General features: G+C 36.0%; 1 protein-coding gene across 1 annotated transcript; it reads left to right on the top strand.

The window, feature by feature from the left end:
• Positions 1–5,697: 5,697 nt before the first annotated feature.
• LOC131143911 (uncharacterized) lies at positions 5,698–10,051 on the top strand. The gene is made up of 6 exons (XM_058092267.1): positions 5,698–5,728; positions 6,469–6,690; positions 8,391–8,587; positions 8,663–8,881; positions 9,120–9,257; positions 9,791–10,051. Exons 1-6 carry the CDS (start codon positions 5,698–5,700, stop codon positions 10,049–10,051), a joined length of 1,068 nt encoding a protein of 355 aa, XP_057948250.1.
• Positions 10,052–24,005: the final 13,954 nt, after the last annotated feature.

Genomic DNA, 24,005 nt, shown 5'->3' with positions numbered 1-24,005 from the left:
ACATGCCAACGTGTACAAATTTTTACTTGCCGTTGGTTCCTTATTGCAATACATGACTTTCATCTATTAAATAAACATGAGTTTAGAAGAATAAACCGTCAATAGTGAAAACATACATTGCTTCTCACTCAAACAGTATTTGTTACTTACACGACTCCCCAACCAGTTGATAAATTCCTTCTTATGTCTTCTGTCAACATTCGGTTCATTTTGGGCCATGAGTTTAGCTTTATGTTCGCTATATGCAATAGTAGTACATGTTAATGTCAACTAAGTATATAATTATGCATATGTAAATACAATACAAAGTAAAGAGTTTGGAACCACGTACTTGATATTTGGAACAGTTTCATCACAATTATTGAGGACGTAAAAATAAGCCTTTTGTAGGTCATCCATATCAATGAAATCATAAACTCATGCACCGAGAGGCCGAACATTTTCTCGAAATATAAAACTCCTAGGTTCTTCATCTTCGGCATTAATAGCATGAATGTCTGCATTTCGCTCCTCATGAGTGAACATTGTGTCAATATCATGTAGATACATTTAGCAAAATGCAAGACATTCACTGTCAATGTATGCGTCAATGATTAAACCTTCCCGTCGTGCCTTATTACGCATATACCCCTTCAAAGTGGACAAGAACCTGTGTATTTTACGTAACATTATAAACTTGTGGACACAATAAAGAAATAAAAAATAAAAACAAGGAAATCACGTGACCATTATACAAGAACTTTATAATTTACCTCTCAATAGGATACATCCAACGATATTGAACTGGTCCTCCAATTATGGCCTCCTTTGGTAAATGGACGGCTAGGTGGACCATCACATCGAAGAATGTTGGCAGAAATATTTTCTCTAGCTTGCATAGTATGATCACGATATCATCCTCTAACCGTTAAAGTACGTTTACACTCAATTTTTTGGAGCACAATTGCCGAAAAAGGATTCCCAACTCAATCAGCACCAAGCGAACATCTTCAGCCAAGTGTCCACGAAGGAAAACGGGTAGAACCCATTGTAAGAGGACATGACAGTCATGACTTTTCATTCCTAACTTCTTCCCTTCCTTCGTGTTTATGCATCGAGCTATGTTTGATGCATATCCATCAGGGAACTTCATTGATTTCAACCATTTGAAGAATTTATTCTTCTCATCCTTCGAAAATGTGTAACAAGCTAATGGCATGAGAATTTTGTCCCCATCACGAAACAGATTCAACTCAGGCCGTATTCCCATATCTTCCATATCCCAGCGAGCATTTGCGATGTCCTTTGTCTTCCCATTTATATCAAGCAATGTACCAATGACATTCTCACAAATGTTCTTTTCGATGTGCATGACATCCAAGTTGTGGTGTAGTAGAAGATCTTTCTAGTATGGCAACTCAAAGAAGATGCTTCTCTTTGTCAAATTCAACTCCAACTCAGCGCATTTTCTTTTTCTCCTGGTTGGTGGTTTCCCAAATTTCACATCTTCGATCAACCTTAGCTGGTTTAATATCTCTTCCCCACTTAGTCGCTTTGGCAACGACCTTCGTTTAGGTTTTCCATTGAAGCTTCTGATGCCACGAGTCCTCCAAGGATCCAGTTCGTAGAAAACGACAATGACACATAAAGCATAACTTGCGGCCATGCTTCAAGGATAAGGACCCAACATCCTTATTACATACTGGCCATGCTAAGTAACAGTTTGTGCTCCAACTTGAAAGGTTGCTGTATGCAGAGAAATCATTAATTGTCCATAAGACTGCGGCATACATCTGAAATGTTGTCCCAGTTTCCACATCGAATGTCTCCACTCATTTTTCCCATAATTCTTTCAACTCGTCAATTAACAGACGCAGGTAAACATCAATATCATTACCATGTGCTCTCAGTCCGAGAATGAGCAGAGACATATAAATGAAAGGTTCTTTCATACATTGCCATGGCGGTATATTATAAGGCATCATCATAACTGACCACATGCTATAAAGGTTGTTCATGTTACTGAAAGAATTGAACCCATCTGAAGTAAGGTCAAGTCTAATGTTGTGAGAATCACTAGCAAACCACGAATGCTTTTTTATCAAAATCGGCTCAAGCTTCGGAGTCCGCTGGATGGCTAAGGGTGTTTCCATCTTGAAGACATTTCTCTGGATGCCATCTCATATCTGTAGCAGTCTTTTTGCACATATACAATCGTTGTAGCGCGGGATTAACGGACAATATCGCAAAACTTTTTTAGGGATCTTTTTACCTTTCTTCTGATTAGTTGTATACCTTGGTTCACCACATTTTAGGCACTCGTTCTCTTTTTCATGTTCACTATAAAAAAGTGCACAATTATACCTACATGCATGTATTAGAGTGTAACCGAGACCCAATTCACGCATGTATGTCTTCGTCTCATAAAAAGACTTGGGAAGTGTTTCACTATCACGCAGTGCTGCCTTAATGAGGTTTAAATGCATGTTGAATGTGCTCTAAGATAACCTATGCATTGTCCTTGTATGAAGCAACTTTATCAGAAACTAAAATTTTGAGAACTTTTTATAGTTTGGATATAGGGGCTCCCGTGCATCCCTCATAAGATTAGCAAATGGTTTACCGAGCCGATTCAAGGTACTAGAATCACAATGTACGGTACCTGCTGAAGTAGATTCATCACCAGTACGCAACACAGGCACATTGCTCGTGTCCATTGTAATCCCCCTTTGCAAGTCACCTAATATTTCAATTACCCCTTCTGAATAGGTATCACCACCTATTATATTTGTCCCTTCATCTTCATCGTTATCATCATCGCTCTGAACTGCGTAATCTTCACCGTGGAACACCTATGTTGTGTACCTTTTCTCCATTCCAAAGTCTAATAAATGTGAATGGATCAAATAAATGTGTTTGAATGTTATGTTCTAGAATTTCTTGCAAGGACACCATATTCTACTGGCTTTGTCTGCACGAGGACGCGCGAACTCTATGAAATCATGTACCCCTTTCACGTATTCTAGAAAAAACCTACCCCGAGCGTTCATCCAACTTTTATCTATGTTCATTAATTAGCCTATAACATGTTCAAGTAAATGGTGTTCATTACATTCTCATAATATTTATAACACATGCATCGTGAATCCTATAATCAACCATCACACTCTAAAGGGTACGGATCCCATTTAGGAATGTTGCATTTACATTGCGATCAATCGCTCAAATTCCTTCGTCGTAGTCGTTATAAATTTCGATAGCATCTCCCCATGTCTCTCCAAGTACACAAGATGGGGGAAGTGAACATGTTGCTAATTTTCCATCACTAAAAAATTGTCACAACACCCCACTATGCACCCAGAGAACACAAGTAGAGACGTGCTCGAAATATATAATGACAATTGACAAAGCATGAACAATGACAACAATGTAAATACAACTTCCTGAACTGTCCACATTGGACAATCCAAGAATGGTTGAAATACAAACATCACTAATCGTAAATGAAACAAATAATTAACATGTTCAAGTGATTATTAGTCAACATAGTATGACTAATAATCAATTGAAATATAACAATTGATTTGTCTCACATGTACAATTAGGTATGAATGTATAGTAACCATTCTTGGATGGGTCTAAGCTTCAATGAATACATGAAATGACAGTAATTAATTTGGCATTTTACTTCATATTCCATTTAGTTCTTGACCTTTCATTGTACACTTACGATTGTTGTTCTTAGCCAAGTCTTTTTTATTTTAAATATTAAGCCTAAACAGATATACAATGGCGAAATATACACATTCCTAATTTAAACAAATCCAATAATGTTCACACTTACAAAAAATAAACCTCCTAAGTCCAAATAACATCTCTAATGGTATAAATCAAAGGTTAGGGAATTCAAAAGCGTCCATAGAAGTCCAATAAAATTTATCTAACCATCCTTAGTAAACAAACCCATAAAATCCAGATCACTAAATGGGGCAGATCGATGCCTGAAGTTTCATTGTATGCAAACATGTGTACATACACATAGACAAATTTCATGCATGCAACTTGTGGATATGGGATGACCAAGTGGTGAATGGAGATGCAATAAAAGGTAGAAAAAAAAATAGCTAGATTCTAGAAATAAGTAAAGGTAACTCCAATTTAAGAAAAAATGAGCAATTTAAGATGTTGATACTTGTAAGATAATAATCAATAACTAACTATCAATAATTATCAATCTAATTTAAGGGGTGACAAGTGAAGATGAAGAAAAATGTGATTTTTTTGTCAGAAGAGATGATTACCTATGTTTTCAAAGGACATGGTTCTATAGAGAAGCTAATTTTTCAAACCAAGATTTGAGCATCTAACCTCAATGTGTATGTATTTATGAAATTGCAGAAAAGATAAATCAAGTCATAATAGCAGAAGCAATACAGTTCCAGTATCTCTTAAAATACAGGTAGAAATCAAATGCTCCATGTATTTTCATTAATTTTAGAGGCAATACAATGTAGATAGACACATCAAAACATGCGTACAACCATTCAAAAGCATGGTAAAACATAATGCAATAAAAAAAAAATAACAAAAAGAAGAAATAAAATAAAAAGCACAAGGGTGCATGAGCACAGTACATAAGCAAAAGAGAAAGCGCATAAAAATATCCCAAGCATCTAGTATATCCTAATCAGAGTCCGAATCAGAATTGGAACTACACGAGCAATAAGATGAGGCTACTGCTCTAGCGGCATCTCGGTCCTGTGCCATTTCCTCCAAAAGACGACGCATTTTAAGGGTAAGAGGGGAGGGTGGTGGTTCCCTGTATGGGCGTGGCCTCAGGCTTGAGGCAGCAAATGGTCAGGAATGTCCACCGGAGGTGGATTATTGTAATCATACGGCATGGTCGCCCTAATCGTACGAAACAACATCGGATGAGCAAGCATGTCCTTTATAAGCCTTGGGGTAATAGTCGAGGACTACTCTCTACTGGGTGGCGCAGCAAAACGTGCCGGAGGCAACTGCACATCCTCAAGAGTCACCCTTGGTGCTCTTGTCTCATCCAAAATCCTTTCGTGCTCACTTAGTACAGCTCGACCCTTGGAAGAAGACTCTCCTTTTGGCGGGTCATGAACCCTCTGCCGCTTTGAGGCTGCCCGAGGCTCCCTTCGTGGAGGCATTAGCTAGTAAAGAGGAAATCCTACGATTTAAGTTCGAAACAAATTTTTTTTCAGAGGGTCGTACTTAACAATAAAATTACTTCTTCATATTCACACCTACTTATTAAAAAGGTTCAACATAAATTTAATTTTAAAACTCATTTACTAAACCAAGTAAAATTATTAGTTACTTGTTCATGTGAGTGCTTCATTTTAATATATATAAAATTATAATATATTAATTCATGAATAATAAGATAAACATTTAAGCTGTTTAGGGTGAGTTTGATGCCCTTCTTTTGTCTTATCCTTTTTAAAAGATAAAGGTAGGTCTAATTTTGATATAGTTTTTTTAGTTTATAAAAATCAACTTTTAGTTTTTTTGAAGTTAAAAAATTAAAAATTGAAAAGCTTAAAGCTTATTTTTTCACAAACAAACTATTTTTTCTATTTTTGTCCTTAATTTTTCCTAACACTATAACACGGCCATGTCCTACATGCCTCCATTTCTTTCATTCACCCCTAACTATGTCGGTCTAAATTTTAACATACGATAGTGATAATGCAGAAAATGAAAGTGGATGATATTGACTGTTGGACCATTCTATATTTATTATTTATACATATAAACTGAGAAAGTACTAAGAAAAGGGAAGGAAAATATTAAGAATTCGGATTTTCATGTTTAGTTTAAACAAAAAAAGTATTATATATATATTCTAAATTTATGAGTGAAATATTTTGAGTTTGAAATTTTTGTATTCAGATTTTGATTTCATTTCATTTTTAATGAGAATTAGTTTTTTGTTGCAATGAAGCAAGATTAATGTTAGTGCCACCATCTCCATTCATGTGAACTGTTTAATACACAATTAAATTAAATTAGTAATGGGACTAACGTGCTAAAATGGTAATTACAAAATTTAATGAACATCACCAGTGATGCTTCTCCAGTAAGCATGAAACATAAAAGGAGAAAAAATCAATACAAGTCAATCAATTCTCTTATTTCTCCTTCGTGTATCAAACAATAGTGTTCAGGAGTATAGATTTTAGGGTATTGATTTAAAATTTATATAAATTTGTTAGAAAATTATTATAATTTTTCTATTATATTTTATTCAAATTCACACAAATCTAAATCTAGGGTCTCAATTTCATACTTCAAATATACATAAAATAATCACATATATTCTTACCCAATATTTAGTATAAAAGAATAGAATAAAATACAAAACTTGACAATTTTTCCAATGTGCTTCAGCCCCAACTGAAATTTAAGCATATACAAAAATGACATCAAATTCTTCAAAATAAACATACTTGCTTGAAGGCTGGAAGGCTGGAAGGCTTCCGGTGGTTGTTCAGCGAGGCGAAGGAGACGGGGACAGCCCCGGAGCCTTAGCGGGGGCGACAAAGAGATGGCAAGTGGTAGGTAGCAGCGGTGGGATTCCAGCAGTTGTTCAATGGGGCGAAGGCGATGGGGACATACCCAAAGCCTCAATAGCGGTGACAAAGAGATGGCGAGTGGTGGGTAGCAACGGCGGCCGCTGCGGTACCTGCTGAAGAAAGCTGAAGGAGGAAGGAAAGGAGGGGAAAGAAAGAAGAGGGAAAGGAGTAGTCTTGGGAAAGCGTGGAGGTAGCCGAGTGGGAAAGGAAAGGGAAAGAAGGCAAGGGAAGGAAGATTAGGGCAAAGTTAATAAAAACACTAGTAGTGACGAATCAACAACCGTCACTACTAGAAGGGCAATAGTGACGAACTAATAAATTCGTCACTAATACTCTGCAACCAAAATTCTTTTTTTTTTTTTTTAAATACGTGAAGTATTAGTGACGGTCCTCAAATCCGTGACTAATACAAGGGAAATAGTGACGAAAATCGAAATTTGTTACTAATACCCTAAAATAAAAAAAGTCGAAATTATTTTAGAATACGGGAAGCATTAGTGACGGTTCCAAAATCGGTCACAAATACTGGTGCAATAGTGATGAATAAAAAACTTCATCACTAATACTCTCAAGTATTAGTGACAGTTCTCAAATCCGTCACTAATACTGGGCAATAGTGACAAATATTTTAAGTCGTCACTAATACTCTGAAACAAAAAAATCTTATTTATTTTTCAATACGTGGAGTATTAGTGACGGTTCCCAAATCCATCACTAATAGCAGACTAATAGTGATGAACCTGCATATTCGTCACTAATACTCTGAATAAAAATTTTTATTTATTTCTAAAATAATAGTAGTGACGGTTACTTATTCGTCACTGATAAGAATCTTTTAGTGACGGATCTTAATCGTCACTAATATTGTACAAATTGTCACAAATATTTTTCCAGGATAATTTCTGTGCGAAAAACAATTTCCTGCAATTTTTTTCAACTTTTAGTGACGAAATTAGTAGTGACGAATTCAATTTTGTCACTAATAGTTCCGTAATAGTGACGGTTCTAAAAGTCGTTACTAATACCCCACTTTAGTGACGAAATTGAATCTGTCACTAAAAGCCAGTTTTTTTGTAGTGTGTCGAACGATGTCATCGCCACTTTGTTGAGACTGGGCTTTCTTTATTGGCCCATGGATATGTTCCTACTCATTTTTGGGCTGCGGCTTTTCGAACTACAGTTTTTCTTATTAATCGCATGCCCACTCCCATCCTCCATAATATTTCTCCCTATCAACTTCTATTTTTGTACCTTCAATCTAAGCTTTGTGTCTTTATGGGCTATAGTCTAGATCATAAGTGTTATTTTTTCTATCATATTCCCACATGCAGCACCTTTTTTTCCCGGGATGTCCTCTTCAATGAATCCTCAGTTCCTTTTTCCATGCCCCCTGGTCCATCTCATCTTCATGGGCCTTCATCTCCTACTCTATTTTTCCTTCTATGGGTTTCCCTTCTATGGACTCTTCTCCTGGGCTTCCCGTTTCCTCCCGATCATCTGGGGCCTCCTCCCCATTTCATTCTTCTCCTTTGACCCATTCTCATGACTCCTCAATTTCCTCACTTGAGCCCACCCCATCTTCCTCCCCCAAGTCTTCTTCAACATTTCTTGGGTCTTCTTCTACTTCGCCGCCTCCATCATCTTCTACCTAGCCTCCTTCTTAGCCTCTTTCTCTCCATCCTATAACCACTCGATCCAAGGCTAACATCTCATGCTTTCTTTTTCGTTCAAATGGTACAATCCCTTGGCATTCCTTAAAGTCATCTCTCGCTCTCACCATTACATCTTCTTCCTTTGATTACTCAGTTCCTAAAGAGCCACACTCCTTTTCTGAAGCTTCTAAATACTCTGCTTGGCGTGATGCTATGGCAACTGAATTCCATGCCTTGCTTCAGAATCACACCTGGGATTTAGTATCCTACACCTCTGCTCCTAATGTTCTTGGTTCAAAGTGGGTTCTTTGCACCAAATACCATGTCGATGGCTATCTAGAGCGCCGCAAGGCACGTCTAGTGGCTCAAGGCTTTCATTAACAGTCTGGGCTTGATTTCAATGAGACCTTTAGCCCTGTCATGAAGCTAGTCACTATTCAGATTCTTATCTCCATTGTTGTCACCTCCGTATTACATCAATTGGACAATCAGAATGTGTTTCTTTATGGGGACTTGGAGGAGGCTATTTACATGTGGCAACCACCTGGCTTTGAGAATCTGGACTTCCCCAACCATGTTTGTAAGTTGCGTAAATCCCTATATGGCCTTAAACAGGCTCCTTGCGCCTGCTTTTCTAAGCTCACTGTCTCTTGGTTTCATTGGTTCTAAATCTGATTCTTTGTTTATTTTACGCACCAACTCTGCTTCTCTTTATGTCTTAATTTATGTTAACGATATTCTTGTTACTGGTTCTAGTTCTTCTTTAATTTATGATTTTATCGATGCTCTGCGTACCTAATTTCCCATCAAAGATCTTGGTTCTTTACATTATTTCTTAGGAATTGAGGTTTTTAGTCATGCTCATGGTTTATATCTATATTAGTATAAGTATTTCTCCGATTTTCTAAAGTGTACTAACATGCATAATTCAAAGCCTGTTTCCACTCCCATGGCTTCTTTTGCTCGTCTTGCTGCTCTTGATGGCCCATCGTTTGAGGATCCTCATCTATATCGCAGTGTGGTTGGTAGTCTGCAATATTTTGCTTTCACTAGGCCTAGTCTATCTTTTGTTGTAAATAAAGTCTGTCAGTACATGCATTCTCCTCGACAATCTCATTAGCAAGCTGATAAATGAATTCTTCATTACTTGCACTCAACTCAGGATTTTAGAATTCATTTTTTTAGCACTTCCTCTTTCACTTTGTCTGCCTATTCTGATGTTGATTGGGCTAGGCGTCCTGATGACCACAAGTCCACTAGAAGTTTTTATGTTTATTTTGGTTCATAACTTGTCTCATGGAGCTCCAAGAAACAACCCACTATTGCCCAGTCTTCTACAGAAGCTCATTATAAAGTTGTGGCTAATACTACGTGTGAACTTCTTTGGCTGCAATCCTTACTGTGTGAACTTGGTATTTTTTTTTGACTGATTCTCCTACACTTTGGTGTGATAATCGTGGTGCTACATATCTCTCGGTTAATCTTGTTTTACATTCACGTACAATGCATGTCGCTATTGACTATCACTTTGTGCATGATCATGTGGCTGCCAAGGTGCTTAAGGTCTCATTTGTTTCCAGTAAGGATCACTTGGCGGATATATTCACTAAGCCCCTTTCTACTGCTCATTTTCATCTTCTCAAATCCAACCTCGCCCTTTCTCCAGTGCCGCTTGGATCGCAGGGGGATATTAAGGCAACCGTTATTGTAGATGAAGATTCCACCAAGACCTCCTCAAAGGCACCTTTGATCTATGAGAATATGTCATCAAAATCAAAAATGTCTGGAAGGATTCCATATAACAAGAAATGGTGATATGTCCTTCCAGGTGTCATATGATTTGATTATTATGGAGTGACCGCTCATCTATAAATATTGTGTAATGATTATACTAGTGAGAATGTAGAAAAACAGAAATCAAAAAAATGAATGAAAGAAATCTTATCTGAGGCATTTTCAGTGAAATCCTTCTCTGTTTTCTTTTATTTGCTTCAACAAGTAGGAATGTGCTTAGTGAAGATAAGGCCAACTTGTAACTTCTCATAAACAATGTGACAATCAATTTCTATATGTTTTGTATGTTCATAGAAAACATGATTCTGGGCAATGTGAAGAGTCGCTTGTTTGTCATAATATAATAGCATAGGCTGGGAATGTGGTACACCAAAATCATTTAAAAGAGTTTTGAGCCATGCAAGTTCACAGCTAGTGGAAGCAAGTGCCCGATACTTAACTTTGGTAGAGGAACGGGGCATTGTAGTTTGTTTCTTAGTGCACCAGGAAATATAGCTAGTGCCCAACTGAATAAAGAAACTAGTGGTGGAGCGGCAAGTGAGTGGACAACTTGCCTAGTTTGAATTAGAATAGGCTGAGACTTGAAGAGTGTTGGCAATACAAAAAAATAAGCCTTGACCTAGAGATGCCTTAATGTACCAAAGAATGCGTACAACAGCATCATAATGTGGTTGTCTGGGCTGGTGCATAAATTGGCTTAGAATATTGACTGGAAACACAATGTCGGGACGAGTGATGGTGAAATATATAAAACGCCCAACGAGTCGTCAAAATGATCTTGGATCGGAGAGAAGATCACCTTTAATATTATTAAGCTTGAGGCTTTGTTCCATGAGAAAGTTAGTAGGACGAGCACCAAGATGACCGCTATCAATGAGGATGTCAAAAGCATATTTTTGTTGATTAAGAAATATGCCAATGGGAGAGCAAGCAACATCGAGGCCAATGAAATATTTCAGTTTACCAAGATCCTTTAGTTTGAATTTTTGAGCAAGCATGGCCTTGAATGCTAATATCAAAGAGATCATTGCCTGCCATGAGAATGTTATCAACATAAACAACTATGAGATCGAGTAAATTATTGACCCTGAGAGCAGATGAAGAGAGAGTGATCAGCCTGAGATTGGGTGAAACCCTGAGCAAGTAAAACAGTAAATAATTTAAAGAACCAATTGCGAGAGGCTTGCTTAAGGTCATAGAGTGATTTCTAAAGATGACAAACACGAGTCTCCCCCTGTTTGCAATAACCCGATGGAGGGGTCATATAAAACTCCTCATTAAGGTCACCATGGAGAAAAGCGTTGCTGACATCCAATTGAAGGAGATGCCAATTACAACTTTTAGCCACTGCAAGAACACACCTAACAGTAACTAGTTTAGCAATAGGAGCAAAAGTGTCATGATAATCCAAACCTTCTACCTGAGTGTAGCCCTTGGCCACTAAGCGATATTTTTGTTGCTCTATGGATCCATCAACCCGAATTTTTGTTTTAAATTCCCACTTACAGCCAATTGGTTTTTTTTTTTTTTTTTTCAAATGGAAGGGGTTGAAGAATCCAAGTATGATTAGCTTCTAAGGCTTGGATTTCAGCAACCATGGCATCACGCCAATGTGGGTAGTGCATAGCTTGAGAAAATGAGGTTGGGTCAGGATATTGGGATATAACAGAAAGAAAAGTCAAATGATGATTAGAAAAACGATGATAAGACAAAAAGGAGGAGAGACAATGAACCGTACCTAAGGAAGATCTTGAAACTTGTGAAGTCGTGGAGGACTTTGGTAAAAAAGGGCAAAAATAATTGTCCAAGTAAGAGGGATGTGTGACAACTCATTTTGGTCGTGAAGAGATGGGTGGACGGGGTGGTGGGGAAAAGGGTGAGGGTGAGGGTGAAGATACCAAGGGAGAAAGAGGGAGAGATGAGGACCTAGGGATAGGTATGTTTGGTTGGTCAGGTAAAGTGTAGGAAGGGTGGATATCAGGAATATGAAGGGGAAGGACTGGAGAAGATGTAGGATTTGGAGGTATGAGATAATAAGGAAAAACATTTTCTTCAAAAGTGACATCATGGGAGATGATTTTTTTTTTAATTTTCAAGATCATATACACGATAAGCCTTATGATGGGAAGGATAGCCTAAGAAAATACATTGAAGAGCATGAGGAGAAAATTTATCGCGATGTTGGCGAGCAGTTTGGGCATAGCACAAACACCCAAACACTCACAAGTGTGTCTATGATGGTGGTTTCTGAAAAAGGAGCTCATAAGGTGACTTATGAGTAAGACTGGGTGAAGGAGTGTGGTTAATTAAATAAGTGGCTGTGAGAATGCATTCACCCCAAAAATAGATGGGAAGATTGGCTTGAAAACATAAACACTGAGCCACATTAAGAAGATAGCGATGTTTACGCTCGACAATGCCATTCTAGTGAGGTGTATCCACACATGTGCGCTTGTGAAAAATGTCTCAATCATGGAAAAAGGTTTGAGGTTTATTGGATAGAAATTCTTGACCATTATTAGTGTGCACATGCTTAATAGTGCAATTGAATTGATTTTTAATCATGGCGCAAAAATTTTTAAGGCAAGTGAAAGTATTAGATTTCATGTGGATAAGATAGACTCATGTAGTACGTGAGTAGTCATCTACAAGTGTTAAAAAATAATGTCCACCAGAATGTAAAGTTGTAGGATAATCACCCCATATGTCACAATAAATCCGATTAAAACAAAATGTGCACTTATTTGTATTCAAAGAAAAAGGTAAACGAGTGTGCTTTGCTCTAGCATAAACATCACAAGCCAAATGAGAACAAGAAATATTTAGAGTTTTCAGAATACATGAAATAGAAGGGTGACCAAGACAATGATGCCAAAGAGTTGGGTTAGGAACATGTTGAGAGTGGAAAATCAAGGCGAAGAAAGGTTTATAGTGATAAAGTTCATCCCGTACTTCACCTGTTCCAATCATCCTCTTCGTTGATAGGTCCTGAAAAACACAAAAGGTAGAAAAAAATATAGCAAAACAATTAAAAGCAGTGTTGAGTTTGCTGATGGGCAATAAATTAAATTTAAATAAAGGCACTTAAAGAACATTAGAAAGAGAGAGATTAGGAGAAAAACGCAAAGTGCCAGTATGAGTTATAGGAACAATGTCACCATTTGGAAGCTTAATGGGGCATAGCTAATTAAGAAGTTGAATATTATCAAGAGAAAACAAATTGGAAGTCGTATGATCTGAGGCATCTAAATCAACAATCCATTCAGTATTAGAAAAAGAAGAAGAATGACAAGAGGCAAGGTTATCAACAAAATTAGTAGTGTTAGTATTTGAGGGCAATAAAGGATCCAAAATTGACAGTATTGTTCACTGGTGATGTAACATCCTCAAAATTTCTCCATTTTTTTTTAATATATCTATATCCATACCTAAGTAGCGGAAACACAAATCATATAACCATATATATATACTATACAATACTAGAATTCAGTACACACAGACCATAGCCATACAAAATAAATCCCTCAAACATCATCTACCCCAAAAATAAAAAACTCTGTCAAAAACTCACCCGACAACCAAGGTAATCAAAATAACTCCCTATCCGCGAGCCTGATTTGCTCACCTAGCTAGCTCACCTGAAAAATGATAACATAATGGGGTGAGACAACGCTCAGTAAGTGAAAATATGCTATTACTCATGGGAATAAATCTATAAAAGCACATATATCACATATATAGTACCTTAAAATATATGTATCATCACAAATTTCTATCATTCATACTACTAATATCATACCATATACAACAAAAGTAGTAAAATTGTATACATATACATAACTGTGCTTTTTTTTTTTTTTTTTTTTCTGGGGTAGCAAAGTGGATAGGAAGAGCACTAGTGGTACTTGTCATTTCTTAGGATACTCCTTGGTCTCTTGGTTTTCCAAGAAACAAAATTCAGTTGCCCTTTCCATAGCTGAGGTTGAATATATAGCGGCAGGTAGTTGTTGTGCTCAAACGCTTTACATGAAGCAACAACTGAAGGATTTTGGATTAAGTTATGAAACAATCCCTATAAGATGCGATAATACGAGTGCAATAAATATATCAAAGAATCCCATATTACATTCACAAACTGAGCACATAGAAATACGACATCACTTTCTTCATGACCATGTGCAAAAAGGGGATGTAACACTAGAGTTTGTATGCACGGCTAAACAATGGGCAAATATATTCACGAAACCACTTGCGGAGGATAGGTTTATCCAAATTAGGCGTGAATTAGGTCTCATGCATAGTCGAGAGGTTGCTTAGATTCATGTTAGATGATATAATTCAATGGGAGCAACATCATTCACGATATAATCACTTGGTATTGCATTAATCAACAATTGGACACATTCAAAACCTTAAGATCTCTAAGGGGAAAAGAACATAAGGGTGCGTCTACTCATGTTTTTACTTGTTTACACCTTTTTGTTGATGTCAAAAGGGGGAGAAATTTTGGAAGCAAAAATAATACAATGGAACTAAAGGGGGAAAAACAATTGGTTGATGTCATGGTTGAAACATCATGAGCATATTTATTATGAGCACATTTCATAATTCATTTAAATTTAGGCTAAACACTTTGTGTATGAACATGAGCATATTGTCATTCATTCATTAATTGATGCATTAATTGAGGGGGAGCCTTGTTAGGTGTAACCCATTATATATTTTTGCTCGTGCATTCGTCATCATCAAAAAGGGAGAGATTGTTGACTCTACGAGTCCAATCCATTTTTGATAATGAAAAATCACTTGGTATTTGATATGTGCATGGAGTTTGTGAATAGGAACTACAGGAACTATATTAAACATGCATGGAAAGATAACAAGTCATAAAAGCCTTTAAGTAAAGCTAACAAATCTTTCCAAGATCCATGGAACTCAAAGAGTACGAGAATCAAGATGCAAGCGGCAAAGTTCAAGAACATCTTGGGAATGGGTGTTTAGAACTCATGTACCTACATTGTCATATGATTTAATTTGAGGTTCAACATAAATTAGAATTTCTTTAGGATTTATGTATTTCATGTATATCATTAGGGAACCTTCATGGACTTAGAAATGTTTTTGAAATCATGGAAAATATGTTTTATAAAAGGCCCAAGAAAAAGAGAAAAGCATTTTTTTTTAAATTAGAAAAAGGAAAAAAAAAAAAGAAAAAAGAGGGACTTCGGTAGCCTGAACTCCACCTAAGTAGCCTGAAGAATTTCTTTGGCTTCCTGAAGATTAAGTTCGATAGCCTGAAGAATTAATAGGAAACACAGAACCTGGCTGAGACACTTCGGTTACCTGAACTGAGGACCTCAGGCGCCTGAACTTGCCACTTCAGGAGCCTGAACCCCACTTCGGTTGCCTGAAGTTGTGGGAAAGTTTAAAAAATCAAATTTTTATTAAAAGGACTCGCGAGCTATTTCATTTATCCAACGACTGAGATCAATTCTAAGGATAAGACACTATATATACTGAATATCTAAACCCTAGAACTTAGGTTAGACACACAAAAGAAGAGAAGACACACAACAACAAAAGAACACATCGTATTGCAAGATTGTAGAAAAACTTGAGCTGATTGTCTGCACGTCATTCTACTTTCATTGTCTTTGGGCAAATTTATTTTGAATATCAAAAGGCACTCATTCATTCAACTGTGCTTCAATTTAGTATTGAGGTTTGATCTTTCAAGTTATTATTCTTAAGAACTTCTCATCTCATCTCATTAAGTGTTCTAGAATATCATTAGAAAAGTTTTGATCTTGAGTGTGCGTATACATAAAAAAATTGATTTTTGAAAAGATCATTATTTGAGAAAGCCTGTTTTGCTTGGTTGATTGGTTCTTGATTCAAGAGTATATAAATATACTTATATATTGTTCATAGAGCTTATTATTGAAAAATCTATTTTGATTAAAAGGTTGATCTTGAAAGTGCATATACATATACATAGTTATTATAAACAAGATCTTCACTTGATTTAGGATGTGTGGTTGATTGAAAGGTTTGAGTCAAGTGTGTGTTTTCTAAAGGAACTATATTTTAGTTATATTAAAGTTTGATTAAATATCCTTGGTACTTTTAACTATATATTTTATTGAGGGATAATTTCTGAAAAACAATATACTCAGTTTGTGATTGAATACTTGAAAGAATAACTTTGTGATTTTGATTGATTTAATATTCAAGACAAAGTTTTTGTCAACAAGTTCACTTCAAATATATTTGTGCCCTTTTGCAAAGTGAACCAAGAACCCTAGTATGCTCCAAAACATTTTAAATATATCTTTACTTGGGAGTTTTTATTAAATAGGGATTTGTGTGTTGAAGCATATCATACATTAAAACGATTGCATCATTTTTCATACATTCATGAGCTTCAAGTTATATCATATGTTAATGTATTAGGAATTTGATTTGTACTCACAAGCTTTTGTTAGAAGCATTTTTGAGTGTTATTTTTCAGATTATATTGTATACACGGTTCGGTGTGTGAACCGGTGTGTGAGGAGAGAGTTTTGTCTCTTGTAAGCAGCGGAGTATGAGGGAGGTGTGTCTCTTGTAAATAGCAGATTGTGAGGGAAGCTCCGTCCCAATTTAAGGAGTGGGGATTTAGTTAATCCTTGAGTGGTTGCTCAAGGCGAGGACATAGGCCAAGTCGGCTAAACCTCGTAAAACTGCGTTTTTCTTCTCTCTTCCCTTTACTCTTTATTTTCAGCACTGCATTTAAATTGTATATATTTCATGCATAGGTTGGATAGCCTTACACATAAGTAATTGAGTACAAGAATTCATTGGTAAATATATAAGAAGGGGGGTTTAAGCGATAAATAAGTGTCAAAGAATTTTTAAAAACCCAATTCACCCCCCTCTTGGGATTACACCCTATTCAACATTTGGTATCAGAGCGGGTTTACATAGACTTGATAGTTAATTTGTAAAACGATCACATGGTACACATTGGTGTAACTCTATTCGATGAGGGACACTCATCCACTAGACCACCCATTTTCTGTGGTGTAAATTACACCTATTGGAAACGTAGGATGAGCATATATCTATTGAACGTAGATTGGAAGGTTTGGAAAATAGTGACTAAGGGAAATCACATTCCCATGAAAGTAATTAATAAGATTAATGTACCTAAAATTGAAGATGAATATATTGAAGAGGACTGGATGTCAGTTCAAATCAATGTCACAGCCATGAACTTACTTTTCTGTGCATTAGATGTCAATGAATTTAATAGGATAATGGCATGTAACTCAGCTAAAGAAATTTGGGAAAAACTAGAAGTTACATATGAAGGCACTAAGGAAGTCAAGGATAGTAGGATAGACTTGCTCACTAGTGAATATAAAGCATTTAAAATGATGGTTGATGAATCCATACAATCCATGTACACTAGATTCACACACATCATTAACTGTTTAAATGCTCTTGGAAAAACTTACCCTACTTATGAGTTGATCAGGAAAATACTCAGGGGATTAACTCCAGTGTGGGAAGCGAAGGCTACGGCAATAGCAGAAGGGAGAAATCTCAAGGAGATGTCGTTAGACAAACTCATTGGATCACTCATCACCTATGAGTTGGCAATAAACGAGAGGAAAAATAAGCAAAGCAAAGCTAAGAAAGTCACTGCACTTAAGGCATCATCAAGCTATTCAAGTGAAGGAAGCGATTCCGAAACGGATGATGATATGGCCTTGCTAACAAAGAAGTTCGAGAAGTTCTTGAAGAAGAATAAAACGTTCAATAGAAAATTCTAGAACTCTAAATCAGAAAATGGAGAGTAGAGCATGAAGAAAAATAAGGAGGATCCACCAACATGCTACAATTGCCGAGAAGTTGCACACATCAAGCCTGAGTGCCCCAAGCTCATAAAAGCTTCAAAGAAAAAGAAGAAGACGCTGAAAGTCGGCTGGAAAACACACAACACTAGCAGTTCAGAATCTGAATCCAGCGACGACGAGGTTGCCAATCTGTGTCTAATGGCAAATGATGACCTTGAGATTTTCTTAAGATCAGTATCCTCAAAAAATAAATGGTATATGGATAGCGGATGCTCACGCCACATGACCAAGGATAAAGCAAAAATTCACATCCATCATACTCAGGGATGAAGGGTTTGTTACTTTTGGAGATAATGCTAAGGGAAAGATCACAGGTGTCGGTAAAGTCGGTAATGATTCCTCACTCACTATTAATGATGTTTTATTAGTTGAAGGTTTAAAGCACAATCTATTCAGCATAAGTCAACTATGTGATAAAGGCTACAAAGTATCATTTGAACATGCAAGTGCATAGTTGAACACAAAACTAATAATAAGATACTGTTCATTGCTAAGCGTCATGAAAACGTATATACCACAAGCTTTGATGACTTAACTTCATAGAGTGTGACTGGCTTATCTGCTATGAATGAAATAAACTAGATTTGGCATAAGAGACTAGGACACGCAAACATAGATTTAATCTCAAAACTAGTTAAGAAAGAATTAGTTAAGGGACTGCCTAAGACTAAATTTTTGAAAGATAAAATATGTGATGCATGCCAACTAGGAAAAAAAGAAAGAACAAGCTTTAAGAAGAAGAAACAAATCTCCACTACTAGGCCACACTTAGACTTATTTGGACCAAACCCAATTCAGAGTTTAGGAGGAAAATCATATGCTTTTGTCATAGTTGATGATTTTTCAAGATACACATGGGTACTATTCTTAAGTCATAAAGATGAAGCATGTGAAAAATTTATAAACCTATGAAAGAAAGTCCAAAATGAAAAGGGATACACAATTACTAAAATTCGAAGTGATAGGGGTAGAGAATTTAAAAATCAAGGCATGGAAGACTATTGTAATTCATTAGGAATTGCCCATAATTTTTCAACTCATAGAACACCACAACAGAATGGTGTAGTTGAAAGGAAGAATAGGTCTATACAAGAAATGGCCAGAACTATGCTTAACGAACATAAATTACCTAAATACTTTTGGGTCGAGGCAGTGAATACCGCCTACTATGTGCTAAATAAAGTTCTGATTAGACCATCACTTAATAAGACTCCTTACGAATTATGGAAAGGCCACAGACCAAACATATAATATTTTCATGTCTTTAGCTGTAAGTGTTTTATGCTTAGAGACAATGAGCATCTAGGAAAGTTTGATGTGAAATCAAATGAAGGTATCTTCCTAGGGTATGCTTTAGATAGTAAAGCCTATAGAGTATATAACAAATGAACATTGACAGTCATAGAATCTATTCATGTAGTGTTCGATGAGTCAAATCCCTTCTCCAAAAGAACAGATGAAGATGAAATTGAATTAAACAAGGAAATAGAAGAACTATCCATTGAGAATGATTCATAAAAAAAAAAAAAATGAACTTAAAGAACCATCCATTGAAATTGATCAAACTACAAATGAGGTTAATGAACCACCTAGAGAATGGAAATACGTAAAGAATCATCCCATATATCAAATAATAGGTGAACCATTACGTGAAGTAGCCACTTGCTCCTCTCTTAGGACCATGGTTAGTCATTATGCATTTCTATCTCAAGAAGAACCTAAGAATATGAGTGAAGCTATAGAGGATGAATCTTGGGTGATGTCCATGCAAGAAGAATTACATCAATTTGAAAGAAATAAAGTGTGGACTTTAGTTCCCAGACTAGAGGATAAGTCAATCATAGGGACCAAATGGATATATAAGAATAGATGAACATGGAGTAGTTGTGAGAAATAAGGCTAGATTAGTAGCTCAGGGATATAATCAAAAAGAAGGTATAGATTTTGAAGAAACATTTGCCCCTGTAGCTAGGATGGAAGCTATACGAATGCTTTTAGTATATGCAGCTTTTAAGGATTTCAAGTTATATCAAATGGACATCAAAAGCGCATTTTAAATGGCTATATAAATGAAGAAGTGTATGTAGAACAACCCCTAGGATTTGAAAACCATAAGAACCCAGATCACATGTATAGACTGACGAAAGCCTTGTACGGTTTAAAGTAAGCTCCTAGAGCTTGGTATGAAAGGCTAAGCGGTTTTTTATTAGAAAATGGATTTATAAGAGGAAAGATACCCTGTTCATAAAGTCTAAGAAAGATGATATTCTCCTAGTGCAAGTATATGTAGATGACATCATATTTGGCACTACAGATAAAGAATTGTGTAATGAATTTGCCAATACCATGCAAAATGAATTTGAGATAAGCATGATGGGTGAACTAAACTTCTTCCTAGGACTTCAGAACAAACAAGCAAATTATGGAATATTCATAAATCAATCAAAGTATATTAGAAACTTACTCAAAAATTTTAATATGGAAGACAGAAAAATACTAGGTACACTTATGAGCGCTTCATTGAAATTAGACAAAGATGAACAAGGTATACCTGTAGATGTCAAGCTATATCGTGGAATGATAGGTAGCTTGTTATACCTGACTTCCAGTAGACTAGATATAATGTTTAGCGTATGTTTGTGCGCAAGATTTCAGTCTGCTCCAAAAGAGTCTCATTTGCTAGCTGTTAAACGAAGACTTAGATATCTTATAGGAACTATGAACATTGGGTTATGGTATCCTAAGTACACATCCTTTGAGATTCTTAGTTATTCAGATGCTGATTTTGTCGGTAGCAAAGTGGATAGGAAGAGCACTAGTGGTACTTGTCATTTCTTAGGACACTCCTTGGTCTCTTAGTTTTCCAAGAAACAAAATTCAGTTACTCTTTCCACAGCTGAGGCTGAATATATAGCGGCAGGTAGTTGTTGTGCTCAAACGCTTTATATGAAGCAACAACTAAAGGATTTTAGATTAAGTTATGAAACAATCCCTATAAGAAGCGACAATACGAGTGCAATAAATATATCAAAGAATCGCATATTACATTCACAAACTAAGCACATAGAAATACGACATCACTTTCTTCATGACCATGTGCAAAAAGGGGATGTAACACTAGAGTTTGTATGCACGGATGAACAATTGGCAGATATATTCACAAAACCACTTGCGGAGGATAGGTTTATCCAAATTAGGTGTGAATTAGGTCTCATGCATAGTCGAGAGGTTGCTTAGATTCATGTTAGATGATATAATTCAATGGGAGCAACATCATTCACGATATAATCACTTGGTATTGCATTAATCAACAATTGGACACATTCAAAACCTTAAGATCTCTAAGGGGAGAAGAACATAAGGGTGCGTCTACTCATGTTTTTACTTGTTTACACCTTTTTGTTGATGTCAAAAGGGGGAGAAAATTTGGAAGCAAAAATAATACAATGGAACTAAAGGGGGAAAAACAATTGGTTGATGTCATGGTTGAAACATCATGAGCATATTTATTATGAGTATATTTCATAATTCATTTGAATTTAGGCTAAACACTTTGTGTATAAACATGAGAATATTGTCATTCATTAATTATTTGATGCATTAATTGAGGGGGAGCCTTGTTAGGTGTAACCCATTATATATTTTTGCTCGTGCATTTGTCATCATCAAAAAGGGGGAGATTGTTGACTCTATGAGTCCAATCCGTTTTTTATAATGAAAAATCACTTGATATTTGATATGTGCATGAAGTTTGTGAATAGGAACTACAGGAACTATATTAAGCATGCATGGAAAGATAACGAGTCATGGAAGCCTTCAAGTAAAGCTAACAAATCTTGCCAAGATCCATGGAACTCAAAGAGTACGAGAATCAAGATGCTAGCGGCAAAGTTCAAGAATATCTTGGGAATGGGTATTTAGAACTCGTGTACCTACATTGTCATATGATTTAATTTGAGGCTCAACATAAATTAGAATTTCTTTAGGATTCATGCATTTCATGTATATCATTAGGGAACCTTCATGGACTTAGAAATGTTTTTGAAATCATGGAAAATATGTTTTATAAAAGGCCCAAGAAAAAGAGCAAAGAATTTTTTTTAAATTAGAAAAAGGAAATAAAAAAAGGGGGGACTTCGGTAGCCTGAACTCCACCTAAGTAGCCTGAAGAATTTCTTTGGCTGCCTAAAGATGAAGTTCGGTAGCCTCATGAATTAATAGGAAACACAGAACCTGGCTGAGACACTTTGGTTACCTAAACTGAGGACCTTAGGCGCCTGAACTTGCCACTTCAGGAGCCTGAACCCCACTTCGGTTGCTTGAAGTCGCGGGAAAGTTTAAAAAATCAAATTTTTATTAAAAGGACTCGCGAGCTATTTCATTGATCCAACGATTGAGATCAATTCTAAGGGTAAGACACTATATATACTGAATATCTAAACCCTAGAACTTAGGTTAGACACACAAAAGAAGAGAAGACACACAACAACAAAAGAACACATCGTATTGCAAGATTGTAGAAAAACTTGAGTTGATTGTCTGCACGTCATTCTACTTTCATTGTCTTTGGGCAAATCTATTCTGAATATCGAAAGGCATTCATTCATTCAACTGTGCTTCAATCTAGTATTGAGGTTTGATCTTTCAAGTTATTATTCTTAAGAACTTCTCATCTCATCTCATTACGTGTTCTAGAACATTAGAAAAGTTTTGATCTTGAGTGTGCATATACATATAAAAATTGATTTTGAAAAGATCATTACTTGAGAAAGCTTGTTTAGCTTGGTTGATTGGTTCTTGATTCAAGAGTGTATAAATATACTTATATATTGTTCATAGAGCTTATTATTAAAAAATCTATTTTGATTAAAAGGTTGATCTTGAAAGTGCCTATACATATACATAGTTATTCTAAACAAGATCTTCACTTGATTTAGGATGTGTAGTTGATTGAAAGGTTTGAGTCAAGTGTGTGTTTTCTAAAGGAACTATATTTTAGTTATATTAACGTTTGATTAAATATCCTTGGTACTTTTAACTATATATTCTATTGAGGGATAATTTATGAAAAACAATATACCTAGTTTGTGATTGAATACTTGAAAGAAAAACTTTGTGATTTTGATTGATTTAATATTCAAGACAAAGTTTTTGTTAACAAGTTCACTTCAAATATATTTGTGCCTTTTTGCAAAGTGAACCAAGAACCCTAGTATACTCCAAAACATTTTAAATATATCTTTACTTGGGAGTTTTGGTTAAATAAGGATTTGTGTGTTGAAGCATATCATACATTAAAACGATTGCATCATTTCTCATATTCATGAGCTTCAAGTTATATCATATATTAATGTTTTAGGAATATGATTTGTACTCACACGCTTTTGTTAGAAGCATTTTTGAGTGTTATTTTTCAGATTATATTGTGTACACGGTTTGGTGTGTGAACCGGTGTGTGAGGAGAGAGTTGTATCTCTTGTAAGTAGCGGAGTAGGAGGGAGCTGTGCCTTTTGTAAGCAGCGGATTGTAAGGGAAGCTTTGTCCCAATTTAAGGAGCGGGGATTTAGTGAATCCTTGAGTGGTTGCTCAAGGCGAGGACGTAGGCCAAGTCGGCTGAACCTCGTAAAACTGCGTTTGTCTTCTCTCTTCCCTTTACTCTTTATTTTCAGAACTGCATTTAAATTGTGTATATTGTATGCATAGGTTGGATAGCCTTACACATAAGTAATTGAGTTACAAGAATTCATTGGTAAATATATAAGAAGGGTTTAAGCGGTAAATAAGTGTCAAAGAATTTTTAAATACCCAATTTACCCCCCCCCCCCCTTTTGGGATTACACCTGATTCAACAATATATATATATATACTATTGAATCATGTTTCCAAAATAACCATAACACCGTAATTCTATGTTGTAAATACTGTGATATCTGAATAACTGTAACATCTTGATGTTATAACTGTATAATCTGTCTTTATAAACTATTTGTGTAAACTATCTGTATACTCTGAGTGTTATGGCATTTAGGAAAACATAGCTTTCAATAAAACTACATATGTATACATACTCTGTC

The sequence above is a fragment of the Malania oleifera genome, chromosome 12 (assembly GCF_029873635.1).
Source record: "Malania oleifera isolate guangnan ecotype guangnan chromosome 12, ASM2987363v1, whole genome shotgun sequence".
Taxonomy (NCBI): Eukaryota; Viridiplantae; Streptophyta; class Magnoliopsida; order Santalales; family Ximeniaceae; genus Malania; species Malania oleifera.
Note: the sequence above shows the minus strand (reverse complement) of the source record. Positions and strands in the feature narration are given on the sequence as shown.

Coding starts and splice junctions, on each gene's coding strand:
- LOC131143911 (XM_058092267.1), top strand. CDS start 5,698: ATGCAGAAAATGAAAGTGGATGATATTGACT. Junction 6,691..8,390: donor TAGCAACGGCGGCCGCTGCG/GTACCTGCTGAA, acceptor TTGATTACTCAG/TTCCTAAAGAGCCACACTCC. Junction 8,882..9,119: donor CCTGCTTTTCTAAGCTCACT/GTCTCTTGGTTT, acceptor TATCTATATTAG/TATAAGTATTTCTCCGATTT.